Below are 24,329 nucleotides of genomic sequence, written 5' to 3'. Positions count from 1 at the left end.
TTTTTCAGAACACTTCTACGATACTCTCATTCCCTTACTTTAAGACTTTGGACAGACTGAATAGAGTAGACCATATGGTCAGGGCAGGATTAATTCATCGAGGGCCCCTAGGCACCCAAGTACACTGGGCCCCCTGCCCCGCCCCACCCCAGGCAGAAACAGGAAGCTGCGTCAGAGGGAAGCTTTGGTCAAGCTGCACCACTTGCACAATCACCATTCCCGTTGCCTTTCTTACCCGCGTTGCTTGCTTGTCTTACTTTCCGTCGATGGGGGGGGGGGGGGGGCTATGTTGCTGATCGGGGTGGGGCTTGCATTGCTGATTGGGGGGGGGCCCACGTTGGTGATCGATGCTGGAGGGGCCCATCGCCATTTGGAAAAAACAATGTTAATGCCCTCCTTCATCAGGCCCCCCTGACCATTTTGGGCCCTAGGCACGTGCCTACTTGGCCTATTGGTTAATCCTGCCCTGCATATGGTCTTTATCTGCCTTCATATGGACTTTCTGAATCTCCAAGGACCTATTTAGTACCTGATACGTTAATTGTTTGAAACTCTTCTCGCTAAATCCTTTTCTCCTCTCCACCACTAGACTTCTATGAAATCCTGGAATTAAGTAGCAGGTTTAATTTAATTTAATTTATGAGTATTAACCACATTTTTGCTCCCAACATCATGTGAAGCAGGTATTAATATGGAGCATTTAGAATAAATCAAGCAGTTACATGAAAAATAAAGCTCTAAAAAAATGGCTGCTAAAATGCAAACAACTAGGCTGGTATTCCTTTGCTTTTCTCCTTTCCACTCATGAGTGGGTACATTTAAGAACAGCTTCAGGAAGTGAATAAACAGAAGCACCACTGCAGACAAAAAGGGTTTGGAAGAAAGACAGTTGTTGGAGCAAAAGTGAGAGGGGAACACCACGGCCTCCATTGTCCCTCCCAGATCACATGGGGTAAATTGGGGTCTTGGGAGTGGGAAGGCTAAGCCAGGTTGGGATAGGATGGGCCAGGCCCAATTAGAGGAGGAGCCAGGCTTCAGGGGTGATAGATTTGAGGGGGTCCTAACTTTATGCCCATGTTGGGGTTAGGAGGAGGGATGGCAGCAGGGTGGATATTTGTAGGAGGAATTTTTCAGGCATTGCCACATCCCACAGCATGTGAAATTCCTGGCTGTAGCAATGTGTGAAAAATTCCTTGTGAAGAATAACTGAAGATGTAAATGAGCCAAGAACTCTTTTGCATCATGTATCTGCCCTTCACAGAAATTGGTATTTACCAATAGACATTTTTGCAATAGGCTGCAGTGAGGTGAAGAACACTTTTGAGTTTCAGCTAAAGACAGATTCTAGTCAATAGAACACAGCATTTATCAATACACTATAATATCATATGCTTTTCACTTAAAGCAAAGTATAGTTTGGAGGTAACTGTTCTTCCCCCTTCCCTCTCCCCCCCTCGCCTCCCCCCCCCACCATATTCCATGGCACATTCTCAGGCCCAGAAATGGATCTTCATTGAATAATGAGTCTTATGTGGTAATGAAGAAAGCTGATGATTTGGACCATTTACACCTCAAAAGGGACGTGGATCTGATGTCTGACCTGAATAGACTTGTGTATTATTCTGATGAAGGTAAGAATAATATTCCTTTAATGTCTCAAAATAAAAGAAACATTTCAATTGTGCATAAAGGATCAGATTTATGAACGGCAGCTTGCAATGTGGAATCCTATTTTTTGACTGAATGTCCTGATATTATCCATGTAAGAAGGGGTTGGGAAGGGGTAGATATTATCCGACGCTCATACGACGCATACCAAGATGCATGCAGCACTGCACAGTCACAAAGAGGAAGAAAACAGTCCCTGCTCAAAAGAAGAAGACTAAAGACCTAAATGTGAACTAACTCAGTTTGCATTTTTATTTATTTTCTGCCCTCCCAGAAACGGGCAGGTAACGGTAGAACAAACACAGATTCAGAGAGCAGGATAACAGAATGGCTGGTGGGAGTTACAGAGAACAGAAGGAACCTAGGTACAATACTAAAGGCTAACAAATTATCATCAAGAAGTGTACAGATGCCATAGGTAGTGGATCTAAGTATTTCCCAAGGTCACCCAAAGTATGCCTCCTGACTGACACGCCTGTTGTGCTCTGTCTCTTTGCGTTGTAGATAGGTTACCCTCTGTTTGTTGACACTTGGTATGTTCCTATATGTTAAATGGTTCCTCTTTTGAAACTATGAATGCCCCTATGTGTTGTAGATAGGCCCTTTTGTTTATTGAAACTATGTATGTTCCCTGTAACCCACCTTGAGCTTTCTGGAAGAACAGGATATAAATCGAAATAAATACATTTATAACCATGGATTTCTCTACTCCAGCCAAATTTTCGAAGGGAAGGTCTAGAATACTGCCCCCACCAAAAACATAGAACCGTATGTACACACATGCACCTTAGGCAACAGAATGGGGAAGTCCATTGCCCAGACAATATTTTGCCCAACACAGCCATAACAAATAGAGAGCTTGAGGGTGGGGATGTTTGGCCCCTCCAACCATAAAGATATTCAGCTGTGCATCCTTACTCTTCAGTCATATGTGCACATGCATGCACATGTGCACACACACATGTACTTTCAATCTTCAAATGCATGCAAGAACTCCCTCTTCAGGCAGTGCATACACACGCACATGCTGTCACTTTTCAAACACTCTCTCTCTGTTCTAGTGCTTTGCTGCTTCTGTTGCTCTTGTGCTTATTCAGTCAGTGCCCCCTCCCCATAAACATCTTCTCAACATCTCATACTACCGTGTTTCCACGAAAATAAGACCTAGCATGATTTTCTGGGTAGGTCTTAATATAAGCCTTACCTCCAAAAATAAGCCCTAGTTGTAGGCAGCAGTAGCAGTGCTTCCCCCCCCCCCAAACGATCTCGCCCTCCCATCTGAACCGCGAGACAGAAATAAAAGTCACTTAATCCCCTATTGCCCCAGGTACATTAGGTAGATTGTGAGCCCGCCAAGACAGACAGGGAAAAATGCTTGAGTACCTGAATAAATTAATGTAAACCGTTCTGAGCTCCCTTGGGAGAATGGTATAGAAAATTGAATGAATAAATAAATAAATAATAACAAACCAGCAGCATTGGCAGCAATCTAGACAGGCTGCTTCATGGCCTTCTATCATCCAGCCATTCCTCTGCCGCATCACTGATGACATCATCAGCAACGCAGCAGAGGAATGTCCGGGTGATAGAAGGCTGCGAAGCAGCCTGTCTAGATTGGTGCTGATGCTGCCGGTTTGTTATATGGTATTTATTTTTGTCTCACAGTTTGGATGGGAGGGAAAGATGAGTCGGCGGGGGGGGGGGGGTGCGCGACGGCAGCGGGAGGGGATAGAAAGATGCTACACGAGGGATGGGAGAAAGGGAGGGATAAAAGCTGCAAGGATTCTGCTACACAAGGGATGGGAGGGATAGAAAGATACTGCACAAGGGGATGGGTGAGAGGGGAGGAAAGATGCCCATGTGGGGGAGAGAAAAGAAATAGGAAGAATTGGGGTGGAGGAGAGGAAGGGAGAGATGATCATTGTACATGAAAAAAATAAGACATCCCAGAAAATAAGCCCTATGCCTTTTTTGGGCTAATATAAGACAGTGTCTTATTTGGGGGGAAACACGGTACTAACAGACCCCTCATACATTCTCCCATTCTTCTTATATTTTTACTCCAACCCATCTTCCCCCCCCCCCCCCCCCAGGACACTAACTGCTTTTACTGGTTCTCTCAAAATCCCCATGCAGAACTCAGTTTGTTCCAAAGCAATTACAGTCAGCCTCTCCTTCCTGTGACTAGAGCAGCCTTCCCATTGACCGAATCCTAGCATAGTCTCTGCACAGAAAGGGGAACAATCTGTAGAGCTACTGAAGGAAAAGTATCCAGACACTTTAGCCATCATTCTGGCATTGAGACAGTTAATTTCAAATCTACAGAATCCCATAAAAAAACAATTGAGACAGTTGACAATAATAACCTCTTGAGCAGATCTGACAGTACTCCCTCCCCCCGAAAAAATAATAATTGGGCTCTAGGTGCTTGCCTAGTTTGCCTGAGCTTTAATGGAGTCCTGCAGATACTGAACTTGTGGAATTGTGAACAGCTGGACATATGAGGTACAGGCTGAGAACTGTGAGATCATCACTTTGTCTCTTGGTCCTCTCCTCATGACTTGGTGTTCTGGAAGCATCTTGTGAGTTTACTTTGGATGCTCATAAGTTTAGAGCAGTGTTTGGATTTCATTTTATAACAGATGCAAGCTGAGCCTGGACAAATAAGAAACATGTGCCTCACTGCAATCCAAGAAAAAGCTTTAAAGGACAAAGGTCATCCGCATAGCTGCGAGTCATTCATTAATACAGTACACTCTACGGCTTCTATGGAAACCATTGCTGCATTACTTAGGGTACCTGAATCTCTAAAGTATCTGTTTTCCTAAATTAGTTTCAATAATATGTATTAAGTCAATATTTGAACACTGCAGATAGTGTAGGGGGTGGTCAGAGAGCATTTTCAGTGACATTATCCATGCAGTGTAGTACAGAAGCTGTACAGCTCTGCCCTTTTGAATATCCAATCCCTATGTGATTTATTACATTTAATTAGAATGCCTATTGGGTTTTCTCTTCTGTCCTGGTGAGCACATCATATTGTTTGTACCGCTGTAAGTGTTGATTTTATTTTGCCATAGAGGATCCTATTTAAAATCAACTTGGATCTTTACGGTCTGCTTTTCAAGTTTCACAGTATGTATTTGGATTTTAGATTTACTAGTTGAATAACATAACCAGTTATGTAGAAATAAAACTTCCTTTTTGCTTTCAGAAGAAAGCAGATATGAAAACACCGGAACGCAAGAGGGAGAGGACCTGAATGTCATTACTTTAGCTGATCTTCTATGTTTTTCATATCAAGTTGCCAAGGGAATGGAATTTCTGGCATCAAAATTGGTACGTGCTGTCTCCAGTTGGGTTCTACTAATTGCGTCGATTATAGAGATAATTGGCGCTTCTGTGAGCTGAGATACCTTTAACCTTTTCGTGGATGAGTTTTACTGTACTGCGGTAAGTGCTAGCAGGTGCTTACCATACATGAAAAAGATTAATCACTGCTGTGCTGCAGTAATTTTGCCTGTTTGCATGCATACACCTTGGGTGTGTTTGGGGGTGGAGTGTGGGCATGCCAGCACTGATCAGCATTGCCACCTGTTAATTAAGCCCGGGGTTAGTGCATGGGCTCTAACTGCCTATAAAATAGGTATCGGTAGGGGCTCATGCGATAACTTCTTTTAATGGTTGCATGCCAATAGTGAAATTAGCGTATGGTCATTAATTGGGAAAATGGAAAAGTCAGTCATTTTCTGGTTGTGGCACAAGGATCCCTTTGTCAGCTGTCACATCTGAATAAGAGACTTAAATTGTCTTTAGAACTCATATGGTCCATCATTTTTGCTGGCTCTTTTAATACCGCTAGAAAAATACTACGAAATACAGACAAAAATCAAAAGAAAACTAACACAATTGGGCCTGGATTCTATAAACAGCGCTAATTCGGTGGTAAGAAGTGCTGCATGCCTTTACTGCAGCATACTAGTGCATTGTGGGTACACATGCCTACAACATGCCTCTTCCTCCTCCCATCTCTGCCCACAGCCATGATAAGCTTTACGGCCTGAATTGCTGCATGGTAAATATATATATATATTTTTTTTACCACAGCTGCAAGTGCAGCTCTCCTGCCAGGGCCGCCATCAGAGCAGTACTACCAGTCCTGCATTCAGGGGCCCGGAGCTGACAGGGGGCCCGGGCTCCCCCAGGGTCCTAGGCAGTGTTCTAAGGCAGGGGCGCCAGTAGCTCGCCAAGGCAAAGTGAGTCAATCACCCAGGACTCACTTTGTCTTGGCGATCTAATCTATCGGGCCGATCAGTCTTCCTCTCCCCGACGTCAATTCTGCAGTCGGAGAGGAAGTTCGGGCCAGCCAATCGCTGCCTGGCTGGGCGGAACTTCCTCTCCGACGGCAGAATTGACGTCGGGGAGAGGAAGACTGATCGGCCCGAAGCAGGGACAGCATGCGTCGGCGTCGGCTTTGGGGCCTGTTATCCATTGGTGGGTCCTGTTCCCCGATGGCAGCGGCAGTGGCAGTGGCTTGGGGAACGGCAGGGAGAAAGAAAGAAAGGGGGCAGGGAAACAGAAGGAAAGAAGAGAAACAGAAAAAAAGAAAGAAAGGTCAGGGAGAGAGGAAGAAAAAGTTGGGGGAGGGAATGAGGTGTGGAGGAAAGCATACAGGCTGATAGAAGGGAAGAAAGATTGGATGCACAGTCAGAAGAAGAAAGTGCAACCAGAGACTTATGAAATCACCAGACAAGGTAGGAAAAATGATTTTATTTTAAATTTAGCAAAGTGGAGGCAGTATTACCACAGTTTTCAAAGGAATTTGCCCAAATAACTTAATAGTTAACTGGGTAAATTCCCAGAGATGAAAACTTCCCTTCACTTACTATGCACAGTTCTGAATTTATATCTGCTGTCTATATTTTACAATATGGTCCCCTTTTACTAAACCACAATAGTGGTTTTTAGCGCAGGGAGCCTATGAGCGTCAAGAGCAGCGCTGGACATTCAGCGCAGCTCCCTGCGCTAAAAACTGCTATTGTGGTTTAATAAAAAGGGTGGAGGGTATATTTGTCTATTTTTGTATGGTTGTTACTGAGGTGACAATGCATAGAGTCATCTGCCTTGACCTCTTTGAAAAAAACCCAGAATAGGAATGATAATTAACATTTTCTCAGTGTATAGTGTGCTTTGTGCTTTTTAATTTTATTGTTGGTAGATCATTTTGACTTGGTCATTTTAAAGTAGCTCACAAGCTCAAAAAGTTTGGGCACCTCTGAGCTAGAGCGTTGAAACTGTATATTTCTATTTTAAGGACATAAGAAATGCCTCTGCTGGGTCAGACCTGAGGTCCATCGCGCCCAGCAGTCCGCTCACACAGCGGCCCATCAGGTCCAGGACCTGTGCAGTAATCTTTTATCTATACCCCTCTATCCCCTTTTCCAGCAGGAAATTGTCCAATCCTTTCTTAAACCCCAGTACCGTTCGCTGCCCTATAACGTCCTCTGGAAGCGCATTCCAGGTGTCCACCACACGTTGGGTAAAGAAGAACTTCCTAGCATTCGTTTTGAATTTGTCCCCTTTCAACTTTTCCGAATGCCCTCTTGTTTTTTTATTTTCGGAAAGTTTGAAGAATCTGTCCCTCTCTACTCTCTCTATGCCCTTCATGATCTTGTAAGTCTCTATCATATCCCCTCTAAGTCTTCTCTTCTCCAGGGAAAAGAGACCCAGTTTCTCCAATCTCTCAGCGTATGAAAGGCTTTCCATCCCCTTAATCAGTCGTGTCGCTCTCCTCTGAACTCTCTCGAGTAACACCATATCCTTCTTAAGGTATGGTGACCAATACTGGACGCAGTACTCAAGATGCGGACGCACCATTGCCCGGTACAGTGGCAGGATAACTTCTTTCGTTCTTGTTGTAATACCCTTCTTGATTATACCCAGCATTCTATTCGCTCTCTTAGCGGCCGCTGCGCACTGTGCCGTCGGCTTCATTGTCATGTCCACCATTACCCCCAAGTCCCTTTCTTGGGTACTCTCACTCAATAACATCCCTCCCATCGTATAGCTGTACCTCGGGTTTCTGATTCCCATATGCAATACTTTACACTTCTCAACATTGAACTTCATCTGCCATCTCTCTGCCCATTCCCCCAATTTGTCCAAGTCCCTTTGCAATTTTTCACAGTCCTCCTTTGTCCGAGCTCCACTAAATAGTTTGGTGTCATCCGCAAATTTTATTATCTCACTCTTTGTTCCTGTTTCTAGATCATTTATGAATATATTAAATAGCAGCTGCCCGAGCACTGAGCCCTGCGAACACCACTCGTGACCTTCCTCCAGTCTGAGTAGTGTCCCTTCACCCCTACCCTCTGTTTCCTACCCGCTAACCAGTTTCTGATCCATCTATGCACGTCTCCGTCCACCCCATGGTTCTTCAGTTTCCGGAGTAGACGTTCATGAGGCACCTTGTCAAAGGCTTTCTGGAAATCTAGGTATATGATGTCTATGGGGTCTCCTTTGTCCATCTGTTTGTTAATTCCCTCGAAGAAGTGCAATAAGTTGGTCAGACACGATCTCCCCCTACAGAAACCATGTTGGCTGGTTATCAGAAGTTCGAGTTTTTCAAAATGTTCATCAATTTTTTCTTTTATTAGTGCTTCCACCATTTTCCCCAGAACAGAGGTCAGACTCACCGGTCTGTAGTTTCCCGGGTCTCCTCTTGATCCCTTTTTAAAGATGGGCGTAACGTTGGCTATCTTCCAATCCTCCGGAATCACACCTGTTTTCAGAGATAGGTTGCAAATTTGCTGTAGTAGTTCCGCTATTTCCTCCTTTAGTTCCTTCAGCGTTTTTTAGCACCAGCCGTGGTGGTAGCAGCTCTGCTGCTCAGAATTCTATGAGCGTCAGGGCTGTTATCACTGTGGCTAAAATCCACACTACAGTTTTGTAAAAGAGTGAGGGGTTAGTTTGTGATGACATATTCCATACTAGGCGAAGGTGTTTTCTGTGTTCTGTGTGTTCGAAAGACATGGTTTTCTGTTAGGATTGACGATGTAGGATTGATCTGTGCTGGTCTGGCTTGTTTAGTTTTACAATGGGTGTATTGATGTACTCCTCACTGCAATATGTAAGATGCTGCCTTTTCCTAGGTACTCATGTGTGACGTGTGGTTTGTTACTAAAAATCATGTTTTTCTTACAGATGGGGGGGGTGCCAAAAAACGATGGGCCCCGGGTGTTACATATGCTACGTACACCACTGTATGTAAAGATACCAGAAAGCTGGCGTAGCAAAAACTTTAAGTAAATTGTTATTGTTCTAAGTTTTGAGTATTTAACCCTCCCACAATCTCACGGGCACTCGTTTCAAGTTTATTGAGATTTTGATTTAAACGCAATATCAAATATTTTCAATGCGTATAACAAAAATAAATTTGGGAAAATAAATAAAACCATTTGAACAATAAACATACAAACATATCCATAGATGATTAAAATTACATAAGGAGTACAAGGATAAACTACATTTGTTTAAAAATGCGTCCTCCACGCCTGCTCATAAATTTGTGGAGTGGAAGGATCCAGCAATGTGGCCAGATGCCATTCAGGACAAAGACAGAGAAAGAATTGTGCAATTTGGATTAATGATGGAAGATGATTTAAAGCAAATGGCACAGTCTATGAGTAAAGATCTTGACGGACGTTCTTTTTATGAATATCTCCTCTATGCCAAATCACCCAATGGACGTGAGAAGATTTTATGGGACTGGCTTAGGTGGAGCATTAGCAGAAAAGTATGTGTGTATTCGGCCCATGGAAGAAGGGGGGGTGTCGGGGGGGGAGGGGAAGGGGTGCGTGGGGGGCCCAATAGGATTGCTCAGTAAGGGGCCCAGAAATTTCTGATGGCGGCCCTGTCTCCTGCGGTATTGTTTGTTGTACAGTAATACCCTACTGCATCTTAGTAAATGAGCCCCTAAGTTTTACTCAGCTTGAAATCAATCTGGAATGTTCTGCAGTGCTCTGGTCACAAAAGCAAAGTTTGAGGGGAATGAGAGCCATTTTCTATACTTTTGTTGCACATGCAATTAAGAAAGACCACATTACCCGGGAACAAAAATAAATAACATTTTGTTACATTGCAATATCTTTGTTATATTTCCACTGTATTGGTGGTTTTTATGTTATTGTAAACTGTACAGAGCTCATGGTAGTGGAATTCTGTTTAAGTTAAATTATATATGGTTTACAGATGCAAAATCAGTTTTAATAATACTTGGATTTTAGTAATATAACACAGAAGTACATTTTAGAAAATACACCTGATACTAATGTGCTTGTTTTTATAGTGTATTCACAGAGACCTTGCGGCCAGGAATGTACTCGTGACCCATGGAAAAGTGGCTAAAATATGTGACTTTGGACTGGCCAGAGATATAATGAATGACTCTAACTATGTCATCAAAGGCAATGCAAGTTGAAATTTGCTTCTAAAAATTTAGCCCAGTGACAGTTCTGGGAGCCATGACTTGAGTTTTGGGAATGCCATTATTTGTGTAAACTTGGGAACTGATTTTAGAACTGGCTGTGTAAGCAGATGCCACTGATATACATGTAAAAAACATTGATGTTAGAAAAGGAAAGTCCATGTATGGTTTCTCTTCTAAAACTTTTCTACAATAGGCATGAATACATACATGAATTTCTCCTAGGTTATGCATGCAGATTTTGCATTTTATAAAATACTAGTCTTTAAGCCCGTTACATTAACAGGTGCTAGAATAGATGTGTCTGTCTGTCTTTCTTTCTGTCTCTCTCTGCCCTTGGCCGCTGTCTTTCTTTCTTTTTCTTTCTCCTTCTTTCTTTCTCTCTCTCTCTCCTTGGCTGCTTTCTGTCTGTCTGTCTTTCTTTCTTTCTGTCTCTCTCTCCTTGGCCACTGGCTATCTGTTTGTCTTTCTTTCTGTCTGTCTCTCTGGCCGCCTGTCTGTCTGTCATTCTTTCTGTCTGTGTCTCTCCCTGGCCCCCTGTCTGTCTGTCTTTCTTTCTGTCTCTCTCCCTGTCCGCTGTCTGTCTGTCTGTCTTTTTTTCTTTGTCTCTGTCTCTTTGGCCGCTGTCTGTCTGTCTGTCTCTCTGGCCTCATGTCTGTTTGTCATTCTTTCTGTCTGTGTCTTTCCCTGGCCCCTTGTCTGTCTCTCTCCCTGGCCCCCTGCCTGCCTGTCTGTCTCCTTCTATTGTGCCATGCCTGCCTGTCTCTCCGTGGCCCCCTTCTGTCTCCCCCCCAGAGCCCCAGAGCAAACCAAGATTGCTACCTGCCCCCCAGCATACCCCTCCCCCAAAGCAGCCCCCTTTCCCTCTCCCCCTCCACTTCCCTGTGCAGCAGTAGCAACCGGATACCTAGCAGCACCCGCACCCTGTCGGCCTTGTCCAGGCTGAAGGACACCATCCTGCCATTGCTCTTGGCGGTGAACCCTCCTGCCGTTGCTCTCGCCATTGCTGAAACCGCCACACGCGCTGCAAATGGAACACGGCCACGGAGGCACAAATCACGGTGGCAGAGATCATGCCGTTTCAACTGCGCATGCGTGGGTAAGGGTTTTATTATATTAGATAAGTGCAAACCCTCAAGTTCTATCCAACTTGGACCTCAAGCAGGCTAATTTTAAACACATAAAACTTTGTGCAGGCTCACTCTGTTTTTGCTTTAGTTAGTATATATGAGGGGCGTTCAATAATTTATCTACCTGAGTATGAAAGAAAGTAGTAAGCGTGTTGAATTAAGCCTGAATATGTTATGACATGTCTCTAGACTACTCATGCACAGTTGCAGCTCAGTGTGAGTATAACATTCCAAGAGAAAGGATGCCAGGAGAGTCCTCGTGCAAATCAAGTAAGAAATTGCTAGATTTGTAGCACTGTTCAGTGATAAAATTACTCTCAAAAGAAGGGAAAAAGTCAAAGGAGATCCATGACTGCAGTTTATGGTGAGGCTGCCCCATCATCTTACAAAGTAAAGTGTTTAAGCCAATCAGGGCCTCAGGGTCCTCCCTGTATATCTCGGGATGCACTGAGAAGGGGAGGCCTGCCATTTTGGAGTGGCGGGCCTGCGAGAAGGAGGAACTGGGCATCCCTCCTGCTGTTAACTTTTTGTACAGGTATGGGGGTGGTTCGGGGGATGAGGGAGGTGGTTTGGGGGGGTGGCTGGGGGGCATCCAGTGGCAGGATGGAGTGAGCATCCCTTATGCTAATTCTTTCTAAAGTAGTGGGAGTGGGGAAGGGGGGTCCTTTGAGGGGAGGGGCTAAGTCGGTTTAGTGGGTGGATAGGTGAGGGGTTCACAGAGGCAGGAGGGAGTAGGTATTAGAGAAAGACACGGTGGCAGTTACCCGCGGCTAGCCACGTTTAGCCGCGGGTAACCCGCCAAAACGGGGAAAGAAAAATAGCAGTCGCTGCGGGGACGGGGACAAGGCCATTCACCGCCCTGTGGAGCGGTGAATGGTCTTGTCTCCGCAGTAAGGCATCGTGGATTGCGCAATCCCCGCAGCCTCCACCCGCCGATCGTAGCGTTTAGCCAGCTCCCTCCCTCTACCTCACCTTAGTTTGCAGGCTTTCTTTTTCGGCAACCCGCTTTCAAAGAGCCGCGCACGCGCGGCTGCTAGAGTTGTTCAATCTTCTCCTCTGCTGCAACTTCCTGTTTCTGGTTGCGTCAGAGCAGAAGATTGAACACTGAGCAGTCGCGTGTGCGCGGCTCTTTGAAAGCGGGTCGCCGAAAAAGAAAGCTTGCAAACTAAGGTGAGATAGAGGGAGGGAGATGACTAAACACTGTGATCTGGCAGGTGGGGGCTGCTGGATTGCGCGATCGCGTGTGTTCCCAGCTCAAACTAGGAAGGAGGGAGTGAAAGGAAAAAAAATTCTGGGCCAAGGGGATGAAGAGAGAAAGAAAGAAACCCACAGCAGGAAAGAAAGGGGAAGACAGGCAGGTGAGCCAGATGCTGGAAGCAGGGGGGGGGGGTGAAGAAAGAGGGAAAGAAGCTAGATGGGGTTGAAAAGAAGAGACACACTGGTATGGAAGAGGAAGATAGGGGAAATCTGGACACAGGAAGGTAACAGAAAGAGGGGAAATTATGTGCATGGGGCATAGGGACAGAGACATAAAGGGGACATGCCATGGGGATGGTATATGGACATGGGGGGGGGGGGCAATGGTAGATACATAAGGGAGATATTAGAAATGGGGAAAATAGGAACACAGAAGCGAGATGGTTTGTGGGGATGGGACAGAGACCAAGCTCGCAGGCTCCAGCGGCTTGCACAAATTACATTGTAACATGCCATGAAAATAAGAGGGAGCGAGGTAGATAGATAGGCATCGCGAGAGGAGCTGAAGGGTGGTAGAAAGGAACAGATGGTAAAGGAGGGAGGGAAGGGTGGTGGTGGAAAGGAATAGAACAGACATTGAAAGAGTGTAGAGAGGAACAGACCCTGAAGGGAAATGTTGAAGACAGAGTGGGGAGAAGACGCTGGAAGGGAAGAAGACAGATGCCAGACTATGGGGGAGCGGAGGGAAGAAGATGGGTGCTAGACCAATTGGGGGGGGGGGTGAAGGGAGAGGCACAGTAACAACAAATGGAAGATGCAGAGAGAAGACACACAGTGGATGGAAGGAATTGAATGAGAAGATGTGGAAAGCAAAAACCAGACAACAAAGGTAGAAAACATTTATTTATTTATTTTTTGCTTTAGGATAAAGTAGTATATTAGTTGTGTTGATAAAAATTTATAAACAAAGCCCTGCCAGCTGAACATCTCTTTCTCTAGTTCAGCATCAGGAACTTTGATTTATAAGAAAGGAATAAGCTAAATATTACAGTACTAAGGCTTATATGGATGCTGCGGGGACAGTGACGGGGCGATGAATGGGATGGCAGTGGTGGTGATGGGGCGGTGAAAGGGATGGCAGTGACGGTGACGGGGCGGTGAAGGGAACGGCGGTGACGGGGCGGTGCAGAGGATGGTGGGCCGGGGACGGGGCGGTGACGGAGACAGATTTTTTCCCCGTGTCATTCTCTAGTAGGTATCTCTTCTGCCAATTTTTATTTAAATCTGTAGAGGGGGATCCTGGCCGGGGTGGGGGGGGGGTCTGCTCGGTAGGGAGGGGGTTGCATAGGCAGGAGAGAGTGGGCATCTTTCCTGTGTATCTTTATTTTTCTTCTGGGGGGCGTTGGAGGGGGGCATCATAGGGGTGTTGGCTTGACTCGCTTTTTTTTATGGTGCAGATATTGAGTAAGAAAGTTGCACATGAGGTCAGAAAGGTGCTTGAATATTATCTTAGCTATGGTCGGAATGGTAAACATGTCCTGCTATAGAGTAACGTAGTTAAGGAGGTTGGCGCCCAGGCTGGTGGCACACGGCATTGCTACATCATGCGCCCCCTGCTTTTTCCCTGCTGAGCCCTCCGCCCCTCACCACTTGAAAGCTTCCCCCTATCCCCTGCATACCTCTTGAAATGTTCACTGGCCTATGCAGCATCTTCCACCTGCTGCTCACACTGACTTCAGCTCCCTTCTAACATCATATCCTGGTCCCGTAACCAGGAAGTGACATCAGAAGGGAGCTGCTACAGAACTATAATGTTACTCACATTGATTTTTGTTGTTATGGACCCCTTTTACCTAGCCGCGATAACGATGCTGCTGTAGTAGATGCACCGAAGCCTATTCAATTCCTATGAGCTTTGGTGCATGTACCTCGGCAGACTCGCTACTGTGGCTTCGTAAAAGGAGCCCTATATGTCATACATATAACAGGAGATGAGCCTAATGATGGGAGATGAGCACAGATAATCAGCCTTTAAGGGGGTGTGGTTTATTATAATGGCTCCCAAGACCATGAAGCTACAGCCTGGCTATTCCTACAATAATTACTGCGGGCTCCATCTCACACATTAATAATTATTTACTGGGGCAATTTTCTGGATATTTTTTTCTCAATATCTGCATTTACCCATGGCAATATCTCAATATTAATGGCAGGAAAAATGATTATGGGAAAAAAAAAACAACCCCACCTTAGCATTCTTTTTTTTTTTTTTTTTTTTTCTGCATAAATGTGAAATCTAGCATCAAGAAGTTTACCTTTGCAAGGCATCAGTCACTGACCATCTGATCCGTTTTACTTTTTGGTAGGCTCGTTTGCCTGTGAAGTGGATGGCTCCTGAAAGTGTATTTGAAGGGATGTACACAATGAAGAGCGATGTTTGGTCGTATGGAATCTTACTGTGGGAAATATTTTCTCTTGGTACAGTATGCCTTGTATCACACCCAGTGGCGGAGTAAGGGTGAGCGGCTCCTGGGGTGGTGGCGCCCCTCCCCCGCCTTCTTCCCGGCCCCCCCCTGCTGTGCACATGCCCCCTTTCCCTTTACCCGTGCCTTTTAAACTTCTCTGGTGTGAGCAGTATGCTGCCCACGTCGGTGTTGGCTAACCCTTTGACATCACTTTCTAGGTGCGGCTCCCGGAAGTGATGTCAGAGAGAGCGCCGATGCTGATGTGGGCAGCAACCTCACGCCAAAAAGATACGGGGAAGGCAAGGGGTGCCGGCGGCAAAAAGAGGAATAGGGCGTGAGCAGGGGGAGAGGAGGAGGGGTGCTGCTGTGCCCTTAGGAAGACCACGCCCGGGGCAGACTGCCCCTCCCCCTTACTATGCCACTAATACAACAGAAAACCAAAATTGACGCTGTTGGCTTATGGAATTGTAATGCCAGGTCTGCGTTGTCTTTCCTAGGTGTCAATCCTTATCCTGGGATTCAGGTTGATGCAAACTTTTATAAACTTCTTCGGAGTGGATTTAAAATGGATCAGCCTTTTTATGCCACAGATAAAATGTAAGGATGCATTTCAAAATGGCATTACATTATTAAACAATAATACTGTAGTTTCACAGTGGTAGAAAAATGTTTGTTGAAAAAAATGATCTTCTACCACCAGCTGTATAAAGTACCAGTGTACCCAGCACTGTTCCCTCTAAGCTAAGCAGGAGTCCTCCAACTGCATTGCTGCCAGTGGGAGGTGCTGTTTTCCTGTCATATTTTCAATAGAGAAGGACAGTAAAATCTGCAGAACTCCAGGAAACCTGCCTGTGCCTAGCAATTGAAAACAATGATAAAAAGAAAGGAGAGATGCTCTATAGAAGTGGGGAAGACAGATTCTTAATAGAAACAGGGGAGAGAAAGGGAGATGTTGGGGGGAGCAGAGAGGAGGGAGATGATGGAAGGGGGAAATAAAAAGGGAGATGTTGGAAACCAGAGCATCTTTCTTTGTGATGAGAAAGCTAAGATCCATCAGAAAATACTTCAAAATGGAGGCCTTCCAAATCTTAGTGCAATCCCTAATCCTATCTCAACTAGACTACTGTAATGTAACACTAGTTCTATGCTCTAAAACATTACTAGCGTGTCTTCAACTAATTCAAAACGAAGCAGTAAGACTCATATACAGATTATGGAAATTGGAACACCTCTAGCCCTACTATATAAAAGTATATTGGCTGCCCATAACAGCGAGGATCAAATTTAAACTAAACATCACTGTCTTTAAGATTCCTGGGAGAGAATGCCCCGACTACCTAACAGAGTTGGCCACCCTACTCCAGGGCGCCTCCAACAGATATTCCACCAGAAATCTTTTCCACTTAAAATTCCCAGTATGCAACAAAAGGAAGTCTACCATGCAAATTACCTTGTCTATCCAATGTCAAATAGCAAAATGCTGGAACCAACTAACACATACACTTCGATCTTGTGATCACTGTCTCAGGTTCAGAAAACTTTTAAAAGCATTTCTCTTCCAAGACAGGAAGCCAACCCTGAATTAACTGAATGGCAATTGTAAAAATCCATTCCTAAATTGTCTAATGCAACTCCAAGGACAAAACGAAGAGCCAATGATGACCTACTTATACTTGTAATTATGTATATGTAACTACAACTTAATTGTATTAATAGTTGTACTGATTTACCTATACTAGTAACCAGTGGCGTAGTAAGGGAGATGTGGGGGATGGGTGGTCTGCCCCGTGCATGGTCTTCCTAAGGGTGCGGTACCCCTCCTCCTCTCTGCTCCCCCTCTCCTCTTCTTGCCACGCACATGCGCCACTTGCCTTGCCCTGTACCTTTTTTACGTCCCTGGTGCAAGGTTGCTGCCCGTGTTGGCATCGGCGCTCTCTCTGACATCACTTCCTGGACCCACATCTAGGAAGTGACATCAAAGGGTGAGCTCAGATCCACATGGGCATGCTGCTCACACCGGAGAATTAAAAAAGGTACGGGGAAAGGGAAGTGGGCGTACAAGAGGGAGGGGCGCCAATGCCTCGGGTACCGCTCACCCTTATTACACCACTGCTAGTAACTATACTGAATGTCCATATCAAACTGTTCATTGTAACTTCAGACCCAACCTCTTGTTATGTAAACTGAATAGGTAAAGGTGGAATAGAAAACCTGATTAACATAACACGTGGGTGTCATTTGCAGAATCACGCCTGGCGGCACCTATATTGAGTTAGGTGCCGGTAGGCTCATGTGTGGTAGGCCCCAGTATATTTGGCCAGGGATTTCCTAGCCTAAAATACAGGCGTCTAACTTAGACAGCTACTGGTGTCTAACACATATCATGCCTACACTCTGTCCCTAACCATGCCAACTTTTTGGGTAGATGCGGATAGGTCCTCAGTGTAGGCATCACTAGGCGGTGTGCACACAACTTAAATTGATGTTTTAAAAAATATTTTCATATTCCCCTTTTACAAAGCTGCATGAGGAGCTGCCATTGTAGTAACTGCCCTGAAGCCCATAAGAGATTTAAAGGGCTTTGGGGCTTTTGCCACACAACTTTGTAAAAGTGTATGTGTGTATGTGGGGGGGGGGGGGGGAAATTAGGTTTTAATGATGTTTTCAATTAAAAAACCAATTAACCTCATTTTAAAAATTAAGTTGCTTGTGGAAATGTCGCTTAGCGGCATCCAACATAGGCACCGCTTATAGAATCCACCTCCCCCCAATGTGTCCAAATATGTTTATGAAAAGTCACTACAAAAGAGTCCCAATACAGCCCATGTTTCCTCAGGGAACCCCACATTCCAACAAACAGCACCCTTCAAATGAAACAGGTGAACAATCCCCATTTTTGATGTCTGTACAACAGGAACCATGCACAACTTCAAAAAAGTGCACACGCTTTACAAAATTGTAAATATCATCAGAATTAGGAAATGCGTGTGTAACATGTCATTTTTTTTCAATGCCCCCCTCAGATACTTTGCAATGCAGAGCTGTTGGGCTTTGGATTCTAGTAAAAGACCAACTTTCTCTCATCTGGTTTCCTATCTGGAACTCCAGCTTTCTGATGCAGAAGTTGCGGTACGTCATTAAACAAGCCAAAAAAAAAAAAAAAGCAACAATTGTACATGTTTGCTTTACAGAATATAATAGAGGTGGCAAATTCTAGTCTTCAAATGCCATAGAGGTCCAGCTTCCAACATATCCCCAACAAATAATAATAGAATATGTATGTTTCATACATTTGATCCACTGGCAGGTTAATTTGCATAATCTAACTATCCTGTAAAATGAAGTTTATCTTCAATTTTCAAGGAGCTGAATTTACCATTTCTAATATATAGAGTTTCTGTATATGTACTGTACATTGAACTGTAGTTTGCAGAAAAATTGAGACCATACCCAATTTCTCTGTCATCTTAAACTATTCACAAGAACTTTTGTCGGATGTCACAAAATAATCTTGTCAGTTTTGTGGTTGCTTGTTGCAAATAGCTGCACAATACTGGAGGGTTTATTTTCTCTCTACCTTTTAATCTCTGTAAATACGTTGCCTCTAAATATAGATATCCTCCCATGTTTCCATGAAAATAATTTGTGCTCCAAAAAATGCACTAGGGCTTTTTCTCTGGGAATGTCTTATTTTCAGGGAAACACGGTATCTAACCTTGACACATGCCATGTTATACCTATCCCTCCCTCCCACCCCTTTGTGCACTGGAACTGACCGCCTTATATACCTCCGAAGCCTCAAAACCGGTGGCAATGCTCTGAACAGGCTGCTTTGTGGCCTCCCCCCCTCCCTCCACCGAAGCCTTCACTCTGCCGCGTCACTGATCATCAGTGAAGCAGCAGAGGGAAGGCCCCAGCAGGGAAGGCTGCGAAGCAGTCTGTTCGGAGCATTGCCACTGGTTTTGAGGCTTCGGAGGTATGTAAGGCAGTCGGTGGTGTTCCATTGAACAAAGGGATGGGAGGGAGGGATAGGTATAATACAGTGGGAGGGCCAGTGTGGTTCTGGTGCACAAAGGAATGGGAGGGAGGGATCTTAACTAAGGCTTATTTTTGGGGTAGGGCTTATATTAGCACCTACCCTGAAAATCATACTAGGGCTTATTTTCGGGGAACACGGTATATCCATTATATGCTTTGTGCTATTGTTTTATACATCACTGATCATCAGAACAGACAAAAGACAATATAGAAAACATATGATACGAAAGCTATAAAGAGGCCACAAACTGCTGCACCCTCCTACCCAGGGAAGTAACCCAAAAATTGGATACAGAAATGATGGACTCCTAGAAGATTCTGGCACTAGTGTTTCTCCAGTTCTTATTTGCATCCTTCTTGCAATAAGTCTGATTTATCAAAGGCTCTTTGCCTTTTGTGTTAATAGAAAAGTGTCTGAGAAGGCAGTAAAACAAAATCTCCAAAAGAAAAATAATCACAGGTAAAATGTGATATTGCAATAAGACGTGCTGGGGCTTTAAAACCTTCCAGCAGGCTGTGCTGCCTTCAGTTTTGGGCAGCCTTGGGGCCCCTTCTGGTATGGAAATTCAGGGTAATTGCCCTCTTTGCAAACCCCCCCCCCTCCCAATCTCTCTCACACACACATACACACACATGCACAAAGCTGATCTTGAGTGTGCAGGCATAAATAATAAACAAAAGCACTGCACAAACTTTTCCTGGACTCAGGGTAATAGAATGATGTTTCATAAAAGGAGCAGTACGTGCATGACCAAAACAAATTTGATTTGCGCTCTGATTTGGGAGTGAGGGTTTTCTTTGTTGTTCCTTTCATACACTTATTTTTCTTGCATGCATTGTCCCGCTAATTCTATGTAGTGTGCCAGATGTTAGATGTCAATGAGTTATGTGCCCAAATTAGAGGTGGGATGTTAAATGGCAGCTAGGCTAAGGTTACCAGACGCCCGGAAAAGCCCGTACATGTCCTCTTTCCCGGACGGTTTTCCAAAACCTGGCGTTTGTTCGAATTTTGGAAAGCCCCGACGAGCGGCCACATCTGGAAGGCCTCTGAGCATGTGCGAATGATGTCACACACATCCGCGCATGCTCCAGGCCCTCCAGACGTGGCTGGAGCTTATTTAATTTAATTTAATTCTTATATACCGCTAATAACCGTGAGGTTTCTAAGCGGTTTACAAAAATGATGCATTAAAAGATACAATAAATAAAAATAAATAAGATAGGTACTTGGAAATTCCCTAACTGTCCCAACTTATCTGGAAGAAGAGAGGAGGCTTTGTGGAGGGCGGGGCTGGATGTAGAACTGGGTGGGGCTGAGGCAGAACTTGGCGGGGTCATGTTTCTGAGGTTTCATGTGGTAACCCTGTTAGGTGCCTGAGTACTTTACTGCAAAACTGCAAAAAGAGTGTGCTTGTGGGTAGGGCATGGGTGAATCAGACATTATAATTCAGTGCAAAGAAGTGCTTAGTGATGCATTTGGCGAGTAGAAATACGAGGGACCCATATGTGCTGGAAGGTGAGAGGTTGATATGTACTTACAAGGAGAAAGACCTTGGGGGTGATAGTATCTGAGGATCTGATGGTGACAATACGATGTGACAAGGCAGTGGCTGTAGCCAGAAGGATGCTAGGCTGTGTAGAGAGAAGTGTAACCAGCAGAAGAAAGGAGGTGTTGATGCCCCTGTACAGGTCATTAGTGAGGCCCCACTTAGAAGTATTGTGTTCAGTTTTGGAGGCCACATCTGGCTAAGTATATTAGAAGACTTGAAGTGGTGCAGAGGAAGACGATGAAAATAGTAGGGGGGTTGGTCTAAAAGACATACAAGAAGAGACTGGAAGACCTGAATATGTATACTCTAGAAGAGAGAAGGGATAGGGGTGATATGATACTTGAAAGGTATTAATATAGAATCAAATCTTTTTCAGAGAAGGGAAAATGGTAAAACTAGAAGACATAAATTGAGGTTGCAGATTTAGGAGACTTAGGAGAGAGGACATTCTTTTTCACGGAGAGGGTAGTTGATACCTGGAATGCCCTGTCGAGGGAGGTGGTGGAGAGGAAAATGGTGATGGAATTCAAAAAAGTATGAGATGAACACAGTGGATCTATAATTAGAAAATTAATGTTATTAATTGAAGAACAAGGGTTGGTACTAGGCAGACTTGCACGGTCTGTGCCCCATATATGGCAATTTGGTTTATGATGGGCTGGGGAGGGCTTTGATGGGAACTCCAGTAATTTAGAAAATGAGGAAGGTGCTGGGTGAACTTTTATGGTCTGTATCCTGAAAATGATGTGAGGATTTGGATAGGTGGGAGTGAGCTTCAACAGCAACTCCAGTAGTTGAAACCCAAGGTATCAAGCTTCAACACTAGCTCCAGTAGTTCCAAGTGGACTTCTATGGTCTAGCAACCAGTAATATCAAAGAAAAAGCACAGTTCAATTTAAACATGAATTTATAATGAGTGTAACTGTTGGGCAGACTGGATGGACCACTGAAATTTTTATCTGCCGTCATTTACTATGTAACTATCAAGCTCATAATCAAAGCATTTAAACTTCCAAAAACCAGCTTAAGTTGGCACTTAGAAATCCTAATAGCCAGAACGTTCAAGCGCCACTAATCAAAAATGACTTCTAAGCTTCTGTGCATCCAGAGCTCAAAGGAGTGGGTTGGGAGACTTAGACCTGGATGTCCTGCAGAGATAACTGAAGCTTTCCAAGGACTGTCCTAGATGGAACTTAGACGCCTGCAGTTAAACCTGTTTTAGTTGCATCTATGTGCCCCAAAGCTGCCCACACTGACCAGATGACCACTGGAGGGATTAAGGTATGATCCTCCCTTACTCCCTCAGTGGTCACTGACCCCCCCTCCTACCACCCAAAGATGGGGATGAAAACAGTACATTGAAGGCTTGCCATCAGCTCATTGCAGCAGGGGAATCCAGAACAGCTGAGCTGGTTTTGGAGATTCCTATCGGGTCAGCTGATGGGGATTCCCCCTGCCAGGATCAGCTGAGCTGGTTTTGGAGATTTCTGTCAGGTCAGCTGACGGGGATTCCCCTTGCCAGGATCAGCTGATCTGGCAAGGAGATTCCTCTCTCCCTCCCTCCCTTACAGGCATCGATCCCCTCCAGTGGTGGAGATGAATTTCGCTGGTTGCATCTTCCTCTGTTCTAGGCTTTAAATAATTTCTTTTTCTACTCCCATTTAGATTTACCAGAACGTGGACAGCAAATTGACTTCCTGTCATGGTAGCTGTTCACATGCAAGTCACTCAGGTGGACCTTCTCCATCCACCTGATGCACCAAGTCAGCACTAAGAGGACGATTCTCAAATGGGAAATTAATGATATTTTCTGAATCCTGCCTATCTGCTTGGTACATCGGTTCTTCAATCATTTGATTTAATCACTAAAAACCAAATCATCAGCTGCTGCTACATGGAAACTTCAGATGAGTGATGCCTTCATGCTTATGAGTGCCTTCACTGTAAGACTGGATCGCTGGATTAGATACTTTAAACTTACAGGTCAACATTTTCTGAGCAAGACAGTTTGCTTGTAATTTGGCTTATTGCTTAATGAAAGTACTTGTATCTAGGTATCCAGAAATCGACGTATTCATTTGTATGAAATTGATATTTAATTGATCAATTATCAGCACATTATGCTGACATGCAAGCAAACATAGCTTGCATTCCAAGCTAAGGGGGTACTTTTGTTCCTTCTGGAATAGAGTATGATTGTAATTTTGTTTTGATTCCCTACAATAGCGAAGGTCTGCTTTGTAACCCATCTGTAAGCCTTTCACTTCTGTGAAGAGCTGTGCTAATCAAGCTTTGAATGGACTGCTTTGAAATCAAGCTGGTCTCTTTTCTTATCTTGTTAATAATTGTTGTACTATACAAATACCTTTTGTGTTTTTAAAGATTATTTTTATAAACCTGGAGTTGCATTAAACACTTCGAACAGTATTTTGAAATACATGCGCATCACCTGTATGGTTGAAATATGCAACAGCAATGCCACCCTTGTGTACAGTTTGAGCAAAATCTAACATGGAGTTTTGTACATTACTCATGGGTTGGGTTTCCATTATGAAAATTCAAGCAATTTGCAAACACAGGGATCTCTAATATGAGTATATGCCAATTTATTTATTTGTTCATTGTGAATATCCTGAAAACCCAACTGGCTTACTGTTACGAGGTCAGATTTGAGAAGCTGTGGTCTAAGGCAGTGTATCAAAAACTGTGTGCCTCCTGAAATTTCTAGTGTGCCGCGACACACTGGCAAGGAGGAGAGTCATCCACGCTGGCTGACTGCCTACAGGACGTTCCTCTTGCGTTGAGGAAGTCAGCTGGTGCAGATGACTCTCCTCCTGGCCAGTGTCTCTCCTCCTCTCCCCGCATCTCTCGGATCCCTCCACTGGCGGATTGCGGCCATATGGGCCTCCACGCACTTCCGGGTGCCTTCCGGCCAGAGCACTGTATTTAGTGTGCAACTGGCTAAAATGTTTGTGAGACACTGGTCTAAGGCAAGCCCTCTACAAGATGTTTGGCTCCATCATTGCTGAGATGTGGACTACCCAAGAAAGAAGCATACTCTTGGGATTCCAACTGCCTTGGTATCTAAAGTTATTCATGCATGAATCAAAAGCTTAATGCAGGTGGCATGAATTGGCCAAAGCACACAGGAAGTGGGGGAATTCTAGAAATGACACCCTACCTACGCCTAATAACAAGCACCATTTAAAATGGCAAAAATCAGTTCTGTTAAAGTACCTACCAGTGCCTAAATAATACATGCTGTAATTGCACTTAAATAGGCACTATAGGCCACTGAATGCCACTATGGGCATTAGGCAGCCTAAAGTGCCTCCTAGGCATGATATATAAGCAATAGAAATGTAGGCCCGGTAAACCCTACCATACATTTCCAGCGCCTATCTTTCATGCAGGCGTGATTCTCTATAGGTTGTCGTCACATGATTGACATGTGACTGACATGCAATTCTCCATAGGGTGTCATCATGTGATTGACTTGCTTTTTAGGCAGCCGTCAATATCGGTGCCCTATAGAGAATCCAGGCCACATGGGGCAAATTTGCAGTGTGGAGCTTTTGTCACTATCGTGGTCATGGAGAATACTGGATTCTTCAAGACCAGATGAGTTCCATGCTATGAAGCTATTTTAGATAATTGGGGGGATTTGTAGGAAGATATGTGATCTGCTTGTATATATGTTGTGCATGTATTTTGCATTAGTTTGGTGTGTGTGCATTTGTCCTCTTTGAAACAGCACTGTAGATTCTTATTGTTAACCCACATCTCTAAAAAATAC

At 44.5% G+C, this 24,329-nt stretch overlaps 1 protein-coding gene across 1 annotated transcript in view; it reads left to right on the top strand.

Moving 5' to 3' along the window:
- FLT3 (fms related receptor tyrosine kinase 3) overlaps window positions 1-22,928 on the top strand; it is a 102,127-nt gene extending 79,199 nt beyond the window's left edge. The window contains exons 18-24 of the mRNA XM_033948637.1: window positions 1,495-1,631; window positions 4,883-5,007; window positions 10,016-10,138; window positions 14,847-14,958; window positions 15,443-15,542; window positions 17,969-18,074; window positions 22,199-22,928. Coding sequence (XP_033804528.1) covers window positions 1,495-1,631; window positions 4,883-5,007; window positions 10,016-10,138; window positions 14,847-14,958; window positions 15,443-15,542; window positions 17,969-18,074; window positions 22,199-22,288 — 793 coding nt within the window. The 3' untranslated portion in view covers window positions 22,289-22,928. The remainder of the gene's footprint in view (window positions 1-1,494; window positions 1,632-4,882; window positions 5,008-10,015; window positions 10,139-14,846; window positions 14,959-15,442; window positions 15,543-17,968; window positions 18,075-22,198) is intronic.
- Window positions 22,929-24,329: the final 1,401 nt, after the last annotated feature.

This window comes from Geotrypetes seraphini, chromosome 6 (assembly GCF_902459505.1).
Source record: "Geotrypetes seraphini chromosome 6, aGeoSer1.1, whole genome shotgun sequence".
Lineage (NCBI taxonomy): Eukaryota > Metazoa > Chordata > Amphibia > Gymnophiona > Dermophiidae > Geotrypetes > Geotrypetes seraphini.
The sequence above is the reverse complement of the archived record's forward strand: the minus strand, read 5'-3'. Positions and strand labels throughout refer to the sequence as shown.